General features: G+C 40.3%; 1 protein-coding gene across 1 annotated transcript in view; it reads left to right on the forward strand.

Moving 5' to 3' along the window:
* slc10a7 (solute carrier family 10 member 7) overlaps positions 1-11355 on the forward strand; it is a 113357-nt gene extending 102002 nt beyond the window's left edge. The window contains 2 exon segments of the mRNA NM_001004977.2: positions 5135-5280; positions 11045-11355. Coding sequence (NP_001004977.2) covers positions 5135-5280; positions 11045-11083 — 185 coding nt within the window. The 3' untranslated portion in view covers positions 11084-11355.
* Positions 11356-11656: the final 301 nt, after the last annotated feature.

Here is an 11656-nt window from a genome sequence, read left to right on the forward strand (position 1 = left end):
CTCTTCTCCAGCATAAACAATCCCAACTTGGCCAGTCTTTCTTCATAACTGAGACTTTCCATACTCTTCACCAGCTTAGTTACCCTTCTCTGCACCAACTTTAACTCAATAATGATGTATTTGAGAACCGGAGACCAAAACTGCATGACATATTCTAGATGGGGACTTGCTTGCGCTCTGTAAAGTGGAAGAATAACCCCCTCCTGCAAATCTGTGCCCCTTTTAACACAGTTCAAAACCTTGTTTGCCCTTACAGTCCTGACCTTGAATTCTTTCCTTAAACCAGAGTCCTTAGGAATGAAAGAATCCCGGGACCTTTAGTTTAAATGTAGTGTATATAGTGGGGTATATCTAGAGTAGTCCAGTAGCAGCTTATATCTTCTAAAAGATCTCCAACCATTAAGAACAAACACTCTAACTTAATAATTAAAGAGATTTGTTTTTACTTTTAAAACCATCTTTAAAAATTTTCTCTCTGTTCTTTCAAAAGTTAGTGACCTAACAGCAAAGGGCTTTACTATAGGAGTTAGCATTATAATGGCAGAAAGCTCTTTATATTTGGACTCCCACATTGCCCACCTTAGATGTAAGGTTTTGAGCTGTATTAAAAGGGGTATAGATTCACGGGAGGAGAGGGTTATTCTTCCCCTTTACAGAGCGCTGGTAAGGCCCCATCTAGAATATGCTGTTCAGTTTTGGTCTCCAGTGCTCAAACGGGACATTATTGAGTTAGAGAGGGTCCAGAGAAGGGCAACTAAGCTGGTAAAGGGTATGGAAAGTCTCAGTTATGAAGAAAGACTGGCCAAGTTGGGTCTGTTTACACTGGAGAAGAGGCGCTTAAGAGGTGACATGATAACTATGTATAAATATATAAAGGGATCATATAATAAACCTTTCTAATGTTTTATTTACCAGTAGGTCCTTCCAACGGACACGAGGGCACCCACTTCGTTAAGAAGAAGGGAGGTTCCATTTAAATATTCGGAAAGGATTTTTTACAGTGAGAGCTGTGAAGTTCTGGAATTCCCTCCCCGAATCAGTCCCCCAAGAAGGGGCTGGATGGATTCTTAGCAAGTGAGGGAATACAGGGTTATGGGAGATAGCTCTTAGTACAAGTTGATCCAGGGACTGGTCCGATTGCCATCTTGGAGTCAGGAAGGAATTTTTTCCCCTCTGCGGCAAATTAGAGAGGCTTCAGATGGGGTTTTTTGCCTTCCTCTGGATCAACTAGTAGTTAGGCAGGTTATATATAGGCATTATGGTTGAACTTGATGGACGTATGTCTTTTTTCAACCCAACTTACTATGTTACTATGTTACTATGTAACATGACTAGAGCAGAATGTTCTAAATTTTAGATAGTGCTGGGGACCACTCACTTAAACTCACTTTTTAAACTCTTATCATTGGCCCCTGATATTTGGGAAAACTACTTTGCTTCTTCAAATACTTATACAGCTATACAAGTTATAAACTTTTAAAACTTGTTATAAAATAGGTTTAGAAACCATACCAAATGTTTGGGCAACAAACTTTGTATTTATTTCACCATTTTTTTCAAATTGGGGGTCTGGGTGCTTTGCAACTTTTTATTTTCCATTTTATATGCCAAGTGTAGTATAATAATAGTGCACAGTATATTGTAAAAACCATTGGGGATCCCCACAAAGTGTGAAATGAAAAAGTCTACAAAATTTGTAGATTTGTTTGACTTGACTAACTTGTATGAGGCACTTAGTACCTTATGAAGTAATAAGAATGTGGAGTATTCAGGAAGCCAAAGCTTTTTGCAAAAGTGTTAATGTCACTGACTGGGCTTCTCTCATGTCTTCTTGGACCACTGAGATGGTGCTTGCTATCAAGCCTGTGTGCCCAGATACAAGCTTTAGATCCTTTGGCAGATTATTGCAACACTGGGCAATGATATTTTGAACTGCAAGCTCTACAGGATGGCTACCCGATGGGATTTTCGGGAAGGATTTTACCTAATCCTGGCTTTCCCTTCAAATGAAAAACTTGCTTAGTAGTAGCCTAGTTGCCTAGTAGTATAGCACAAGTGTCAAGCTCTGTTGGGTAAATTGCGACAAACATCATAGAGATATAGAATTATGGCATGCTGTGCATTAGTGATTTCCCCTGTGTTTGAATCATATAGTAATGTGACAGTGAAATGCTCTGTCTCTTCGCTATTCCTCCATTCCTCCACAGCATTGGGAGAAAAGCTTTGCTAGAAATTACTTTAGTCAGAAAGGAATCCATTTGCAATATGTGCCACTTAACATCTCCCAGACAATACATTGTATTAAAGAGGCATTTTTGATTAATGTTTTATAAACATTTTTCAGCATGACAGCTTAAAGTCCTTCTAAATGCATGCATAGTGCTTACTTCCGTAACGTCAAATGCCATCTCGTAAAGTCCCATTGGAATCTGTCAACCATGGTGCAGAGAATCAGTTCCTGTTGAACATAGCAATTAATTTGCTTTGATTATATTGCTCCGGAGATGGCAAAATGAAAAGTCCCTGCTGCATTGCATCAGCTTAAATTTATATTTCTACTAAGAACCAAGCTCTTATGCTGGTGTTGAGAGGTTGGTTGGTGCCTTCATATCATATTTAGGGCAAGCCAGTTGACTTCAGTTGTTATTCATTAAGCATAGCATCAACTAACTTGCCCTTTACATGGTAAGTCAGTGGATACTATTCTTATGAATGGACTGAATTCACTGATACTTATATTAACTACGGCACTTTCTGGAAAAGTCAATTAGAAATAGATTGGTTGCACAAGGACTCTGGTCATCAATTTTTGGTTCTGCGTCTTGTTAAAGCTCAGTGATGGCAATTACTCCTACAGGATAAAGAATATAAAAATAGTAAAAAGCAGACTTTGCGCAAGAGATTATTTTTGAGCATACACACATCCCATAAGGCAGCACAAGCTAATATTGTATTTGTATTTGGTATTTACATTTGTACATATAACTGTAAAACAGACAAATTGTTTCTGACAGCTGTAAAAGGGAATGTGCCATCAGTATGGTCTCATGCATACTAGACATCTCTGACTGATTCTGATCCTATTCTGTCAGGCCATCTAGTAGAAAAGAGCACTGGTGTATATGTAGGGCAATTAAAGGCATCCATGCATTCTTAAAGAGAAAACTATTATAAATAGAGGGATAATGTGATACAGTATGTAAAAAAAGAAAAAAACTAATTAAATATTCTCCTAGACTGAGCTGCTCCTGCAGTGGGGCAAGGGTAGACCATTGCTTCAGACAGCAGTCTATGGCAGGTTACCAGCGACGACAAAAAGCAACCTCTTTAAGGCTAATCCCTCTGTGCTGGCATCAGCCTTTTAGCTGTGTCTGCACCCGGAGCCCTTGCATCAGCCCGGCTGCAGGTACATGGAGTGGATTTAGACACAAAAATGCGTGAGTATGCATTTAAAGCCTGCACCCCGGCCGACAAAATGGTTCCAGGTACAGCACAGTGAAAAGCAAATGCCAGTGTAGGGGCTTATTCTAGGCCTACATTTATCATCAGTCCAAAAGTCAGCTTAATGTGGCATTAGCCTAGGAGATGGATTTCTGAGGGGGCAGCTTTAGGGCTGCTAATTCAGGCACCCTGTTCCTAGAGGCCTCCTTCAATGTCCTGCTCTGGAGGTAACATTTTCTCCAAGAGTGGTACCCTTTATTAATTCAGTTATGTGAAACTAATTTGGCAAATACAAAATTAAACAAGTTATACTGTCCTTTCAGAAGAATCTTTCCCTAAAATATCCTTTTAGTCGGAGCTTTGTCACTCATCTTATACCAGTCTTTACAAGTTGCTCGGCAGTATTTTACTTGAGAGGGATATATATAATATAATATAATACAGACCAGGGCTCTGGGTTCTGTAACACAGTGTGCACAATGAGTGGGCTGTTGGAGGAGGCACTGTTTATTTCATTTCCCTTTAGCAGAGGGAGTAACATTTGGTTATTTTGGGGTTGGGGTTGTTTTCTCTGAAAAAAGATGCTTGCATTAGGACATAATTACTCTTTACAAGTACATTAGTAGATATTATAGACAGATAGTGGAGGATATTTTTTTCCATAGAAGAGATCAACACATCAGAGGCCTTCCCTAGAGGAACAGAACTTTCAATTGAAGCAGCATAGGTGGTTCTTCGCAGTGAGGGCAGTGAAGTTGTGAAATCCTTGCTGGGTGATGATGTGATGCAAATTCTATTAAAAGGGACAGTTCAGTGTAGAAGTGAAACTGGTTAAAATAAATAGACTGTGCAAAACAATAAAATGTTTTCAGAATAGTTATAGTAATCTATAAAAGCTGGGGTGGATGGATGTCATAGTAACCAGAACACTACTTCCTCTTTTACAGCTATCTAAGCTGTTAGCAGTCAGTAGCCACTCAGTGACTTGAGGGGGGAGGGGAGGCATATGGGACATAAATGTTCAGTTAATTTGGTTTTGAAGCTGACCTGCGTGCTCACAAACTAACTGAACAGTTAGGTCCCATGTGGCCCCCACTAATGACGCTGAGTTACTAAGGTTTGAGAGCTGAAAGCAGGAAGTATTGGTCTGGCTATTATGTTAGATATCCGCTCACTCCAGCCTTTATGGATTACATTTTTGCCTAACTAACTATATTAGAAATATTTTTTATTTTGTGCAGACTCTCCGTTTTACCCAGTTTCACATTGTAATTGTGTGTGCTGAAGACGGCTTGAGTCTAACCCGAAACGTTGAATTAAACGTCCTGTGTGCGGTTTGTTTGTGCTTACTAATTATGTTATGTTAACCATGGACTTTTTTCAACCCAACCTAACTATTTACCTTTAGTGAAATTAAACTACAAATGATTTTCAACTTCTGTGTTAATGTGACAAAAAGTCACACGATTTTAAGGATTCGGATTCGGTTTGGCCAGGAGCATGGATTCAGCCAAATCCGAATCCTGCTGAAATCTTGGCCGAATCCCAAGCTGTCCAAGGGTGCATCCCTAGTATTTTCTGCCAATTATAGCAGCACTGTGCATGTGTTTGGAAGTGTATATATACAATTTGATAGTCTATATATAAAGGAAGATTGTGTCATATCCATAACCCAGTGATCTTCTGTTCCCAGGAATCCCTATGCTGAAGATCGTGTTTGCAGGATATGAACATCTCTCGTTAATATCAGTTCCTCTGCTAATCTACCACCCAGCTCAAATTCTTCTGGGAAGTGTATTAGTACCAACAATAAAATCATGGATGCTTTCAAGGCAGAAGGTAAATATGTGCACAATGTATATCAAAATTCATTCGTCGTTTTTGTTTGTGTGTATTGAAAATTGAACAGTGCTATTCTGACTTAATTGAACATATCATATAAACACATCAGTGTGGGCAGATGTACAACATTACATACAGTTACAGTGACTGGACACCCCTACACTAAGATCTCAGAAGGGCACGTAGTGCTGTTTTGTATAGACTGTTTATTTGCACAGAACAGTGGGGCTTTGATGCATATGCAGCGATGCCTCATTATTGTACCTCTATATACACACACCCAGGACTGCCATTGGGGAAAAGGGAGTACTGGTGTGCCGTGCCTGTTATTAAGTTATGGTAAAACTTATACAATTTACGTAACTGCAAAAAATTAACGTAACCTGCCTAGAATTTGTATCAAGTAAAATACAATGCAGAGAAGCTTGACTGGGGCAGGAAGGGGACAAACTCCACTGCCCCCAATTACTTATTATTAGCACATTAATTAACTATTTTAGTAACTTATTTATCATATTAGAATCTATTTACTGAATTACATTAGCGTTTCCTACATTAACTTTTCAGCAGGGTAGAGGCTGATTTTTGGGCCCCACAGCAACATCCTTGGGCCCCTATTACTTTCAAAGAAACTTATGCAACTTATTTCTAGATAGACTCCACTGCCCCCTCCTCAATTTAAAGACTGACCTATTGGCACTTTTTTTTTAACTATTTTTGTGAACTAACACTGACTAGTTATTGGGCAACTAAATTTACATATTTTATATACCTTGTGCAATAACTCAAGTAACTTACATAGGAAGTAATGACAGCACAGAGCGGGGCAGGAAGGAGTGTAGGATTACTAACTGTTAATTAGAACATTAGCTAATATAACTTTTTATATGAACTACTTATTATAGAGTAACATCAGCTGTTTATATTGCACACACAAGGGGCGTGGACAAGTACTGCGCATTTGTGTTAATGGGGGCCCCATATAAATACCTTGTACAGGGCCCCAAGTTTTCTGATGGTGGTCCTGCACATACACCATATAAGCACAAATCTCAAGAAAAATAGTCTTCAAACACTACTGGGATGTAAAGGGATGTATGTATGTATAACTTTATAAAGCATTACTAGGATACAGAGTGCTGTACAATTTTACAGTATTTACAAATTGGGAAGACAACATTATAGTAAATATAAGTATAAATACACAGAGATTACATGCCATGTGATAGGATGGTAGGAAGGTGATTCCTGCACCGTTGAGCTTACATTCTAATTGAGTGGATAACATACAGGCACCAAAAAATGTAGGTAAGTGCACAAAGAGTTGGCCATAGGCCTTTAAGCTCCAAGGCTGGGATTGTTCTAGTGCCCAAAAAGTTAGGAATTGAGTTACTTTTGAAAGAGATTTAGCGAGTGTGCCTTAAGGTGGAATTTAGAAATAGAATGCCAGAGTTAAGGAGCAGTGGGACAGAAATAGAATGCCAGAGTTAAGGAGCAGTGGGACAGGAATAGAATGCCAGAGGTAAGGAGCAGTGGGACAGGAATAGAATGCCAGAGGTAAGGAGCAGTGGGACAGGAATAGAATGCCAGAGCTAAGGAGCAGTGGAACGGGATTTCCCGAAATAGTGGAAGTTGCCTTGAGAGGAAACTTCAGCGATTTCGGGGAAATCGCGACACCGCATATGCCATCCCACCGGCGTTTTACATTTAATCGGGAGATAGGATAAGGCCATGATTAGTGGTTTATCTGTTACTTGTAAATGAAAGTGTGTATCTTTTCAGTATCACAGAGGAAGTAGGTACAGAACCATGATGCACACCTCCCCCCCCCCCCCCCCACACACACCATATCTCCCAACTGTCCCACTTTACACCACAGTCCCAATTTCGCCACGCTGTCCCGGATTGACTTGTAAATGTCCCGCGGCATCAACGGTGCAGAAGCTGCGGTGCTCCCTAGAGACGTGAGTGTGACTTCATGGGGAGAAGAAGAGCCAGGGGACGTAGCAGGAGGGAGCAGGGGGAGCCGCAGGAAGCAGGGGGACGCAGGGTAGGACGTTGCGGGGGAGGTGAAGGATATTTGGGAGGATGCTGGGAGGAAGCTGGAGGAAGGTAAGGGGCAGCTGGGGGACACTGGGGTGCATGCTGCAGGAAGCTGAAAGATGTTGGGGAGGATGCTGGGGGGAGCTAGAGGATACTTGGGGGGAGCTAAAGGATGTTGGGGAGGACACTGGGAGGGACCTGGAGGAAGCTAAGGGGGAGCTGAAGGATGTTGGAGAGGACACTGGGAGAGAGCTGGAGGATGTTGGGTGGATGCTGGGGGGAGCTGGAGGATATTGGGTGGATGCTGGGGGGAGCTAGAGGATGTTGGGGTGGATGCTGGGGGGAGCTGGAGGATGTTGGGGTGGATGCTGGGGGGAGCTGGAGGATGCTGCAGTGGGGAGCGGCCCATAGTATGGGGACACTGGGGGAGGACCAGCATTGTTTTAGGGGGCCCTGGGCTGACTTGGCTAGCAGTGTTTTAGGGGGTCCCTGCTCTGGCACCAATGCGAAACGTAGCACCTGGCTACCAATGTTTTAGGGGGGCCCCTGGCTATCAGTGTTTTAGGGGGCCCTGGCTACCAATGTCTGTCATGATATACAGGTGCCACGGTGCATAATAAAAATCCTTAGGGCCACAATATGTCATGAAATGATTGGGGCCACCGTGTCTGTCTTCTGGTGCACTTTGTGCGTGTTATGCGTTTCAGGTGTGGTTTTTTGAAATGGGCCTGTTTTGAGGGGCGTGGCCATAATGTGAGCATGGTCTGAAAAATTTTGCCACGCTCCACACAGCAGATATTTTTGTTCCTCCTTCTACTCTTCAAATGTTGGGAGGCATGCACACATACACAACAACCGGAAGAAAACAGAGAAAGAGGATTTGTTAGCAAATACAACAAAGTGGTAGGAAGAGAACCTGGATGCAGGGTGTGAAATAAGAACCAAAGATTTATCATTTCAAAATGATTATGGATACCAAGAGAATAGAGAAGTGTGCATTATAGTGAAATTGTCAGCAGTACAAAAGCAGATTGATGGGATGGGTTATTACATAAATCACTTCTCGTATATCCTGCTGCCCAGAATTACGTTAGCTTTGATTAAATATGTTTATTGACATACAGCAAATAGCCCTTTTTTTTTTTAAGAGGGGTCTCAAATGTTTTCCAGTCTTCAAACAAGTCTTTAAAAGGAACAGTTCAGTGTAAAAATAAAACTGCAAAATAAAACATATTTGTAATATAGTTAGTTAGGCAAAAATGTAATCTATAAAGGCTGGAGTGGACAGATGGCTAACATAATAGCCAGAACACTACTTCCTGCTTTAAGCTCTCTAATCAGGGACTTTAGGGGGGGGCACTTTGGACATAATTGTTCAATTAGTTTGTGAGCATGTATGTCAGATTCAATAGCAAACTAACTGAACAGTTATATGACATATGACCCCCCCCCCCCAAGTCACTGATTGGTTACTTGACTGGTAACCACTTAGAGAGCTGTAAAGGAGGAAGTAGTGTTCTGGCTATTATGTTATACCTGTTAGAACAAGGACCGTATAAATGATGCGGTCCTTGTTCTAAGTGAAAATCAAAACTGCCTGATTGATATATGGCCAATTTTAGACCAGATAGTGCTCTGGTTGCCTGTCGGGGTGCCCATATATGGGCAGATAAGCTGCTGAATTGGTCTGAATCTAAATCTGCAGCTTAAATCTGTCCGTGTATGGTCAAATTTAAGCAGAGTAAGTCATTTACCACGGACACCCTTTAAATACAAATACCCCCTTGCATATAAGAGAGGATGGGGTGCAAAGGCACGGCAGAGAGGGGCAGCAAGAGTTAGCTTAGCAAAGTGCCAGTAATGCCAGCAACGTATTCTATTCTGAGCTTTCGTTTGATGATTTCAAAGCAAGAAAAGACTTGTTTTTATGTTGCTTTGCTTGTTTATGAAGGAACAAAAAAATATATCTATTATATTTTTCTTTGCAATTAAGTCAATCAACGCAATTCAGCTCTGGCATATTCTAAAATTGTTTTGCCCCCTGGGGCTCTCTGAAAGTAAAGATGACACCTATGCCAACTGCTAATGTGGGACTGATGTTAAATATTTAGAAGCCTGAATACTTCTTCTGAAATGTGATGGAAATCTCAAAAGGGAAGTAGTGTTAGGTTGAGTTAATCAGATTGTGATTGGGGACAGGATGAGATACCCTGTATAGGGGCAGAGTTTATTTGCCAAAGATTTTTCTTTTAAAAGCAAAAAATGGAATTCTATATACAGGAACATCCATTCTTGGTATCTTAATCTATACAGTGGCTGGGCAGGAGAAGCACCTTGTGTTTGAAACATCTTTATCATAGTTACAAAAGCTTCTACGTGTGCCTTATACTCCTTTCAATAAAGGACAAGTAAAGGCTGATTCCAATATATGCCAATGCACTTCCTGTATCAGTAAAAGTAAGCTTTTGCCATTCTGTACACCCCTGCCTGGACACTTGATATTAGTGTGTAAAACAGGATAATAGCATAAATTCTAAAAGAAAATGTAAAATGCAAAAGTGCTCAGAAGAGAATTCTGAGCAATTGTACATAAGGTATAGTGGTAAGTATGTGTCCCCTTTAGCCACTTTGGAGAAGTCATTTCTGTCATTATTATTAATGTTGGTTTGTATGTATCGTTCCTGGCCATGCAGAGCAGCTCCCTTTGAGCCTTAACACAAGTTCCCCTACCAAAAGGAAAACCATATGTATTAGAAGAGATAATGTACCCCCTGCTCAAAAATGTAAAGAAGTGCCTTTATATTCAGTGACCTGCATGAAAGCACTCTTTCTTATTTATCAGAAGTCACCAAGGAGTTGCGTGACCACATCATTCTCATATATAAAAGCAGGGTGTCCATTATCCTTTATGTGTTACATTGAGCAGTTACTGAGTCTAACCCAAGCACCAGAGTAAGCCCATTTATTCTAATTGGTACTGTATGGGATCTTTCAGTTCTGTGCTTCAGCTGTGTGACATTGCATGTCAGCGCTTGTGCATTATATATGAATATATTTATGTGCCCAATCGTACATTCTGCTTCACTGCATATCAGTCTCATCCTGAATAATGCACGAGGAGTTTTAAATATATCTGATTTTGCTTCTTTTAGTTTATCACTTCAAATTAAATCACTAAATATAAATCTATATACAAGGACCAAGTTAGAGACAGGCCAGGCTGCGACTGTGAGAAGCTAATCAACGCATTTACCCCCTGTATAGTTTATGGAAAATTGCCCAGTTCTAAGCACTTTCTGCATATTTACTTTTTTATATTTCATGATATTAGTAGGTTTTTCACTGCTAATATCATTATTATGTAATGATTATTGGTCCAGTCTGGGGCCTCAGAGATCGGCAAAAGTGTATGGTACTGAGCAGCAAGTGTCTCCTGGTTCCTCTCTGCTCGGTTTTATAGCCCCTGTTACAATGAGCAACAGAACTGAACAAACTTAGTATCAAACTTAATATCATGGAAAAGTGAATTTAAATTGCAAAAGTGCTCAGAAATGTTTCATTCTGTTAAACAGGTGAGTATAGGTTTCTTCTAAATACAAAATACACTCCCTCCTTCAGGGGGGGGGGGGGGGTTGTAATGCTCATATACTGGTATTGCACTTAAGCTTGATTTTGTGTAATGAGTGTCAGCTTCTCCTTCATTTGTGTTTTCTTCTAGGCCCTGAAATTAACAAGGCAGCCGAAGGTTCCATTATAACAGCAGGACACAAGGAGTGTAAATATGTACAATACTGTACATACAAACATCACCCGAAAGACTTGTATTTCAGAATGTTCCTTCAATGCATATTTTATTTTTTTAAATAAAGATCATCTTATCGAAGTGCCTTATGGATACATTTGGCAAGTTCTTAGTGTGCAAGCAAGAAGGTCCCATTGGTGGCTGCAGAGAACACATGTAGTGCTGAATCATGATTTTGTATTTTTTTTTTTATTATTATTATTAAGGAAATAAAAATATCCAGCCTTGTATTTTGTTTCCATGTGGGCAAAGTCAGTTAATCTTTTTTTATAAATATATATTAAATGCAGTCTGACACTGCAAAAACATACGAGTTGGCCGCTCTGTTCTTCAGTGCACCAGAAAGCAGGATCCCCACACACTCCTATTAAATACAAATGGGTAACTTATTATCCAATATAATATACTGCTGTGAGTTACATCACTACTGTAATATTATATTATGTACTCTGCTAATAATTGAGTTAATACATTTAGATACATATAGATAATCCCAGAATGCCTTGCACTCACACTAAGTGGTGAAGA

The sequence above is a fragment of the Xenopus tropicalis genome, chromosome 1 (assembly GCF_000004195.4).
Source record: "Xenopus tropicalis strain Nigerian chromosome 1, UCB_Xtro_10.0, whole genome shotgun sequence".
Taxonomy (NCBI): Eukaryota; Metazoa; Chordata; class Amphibia; order Anura; family Pipidae; genus Xenopus; species Xenopus tropicalis.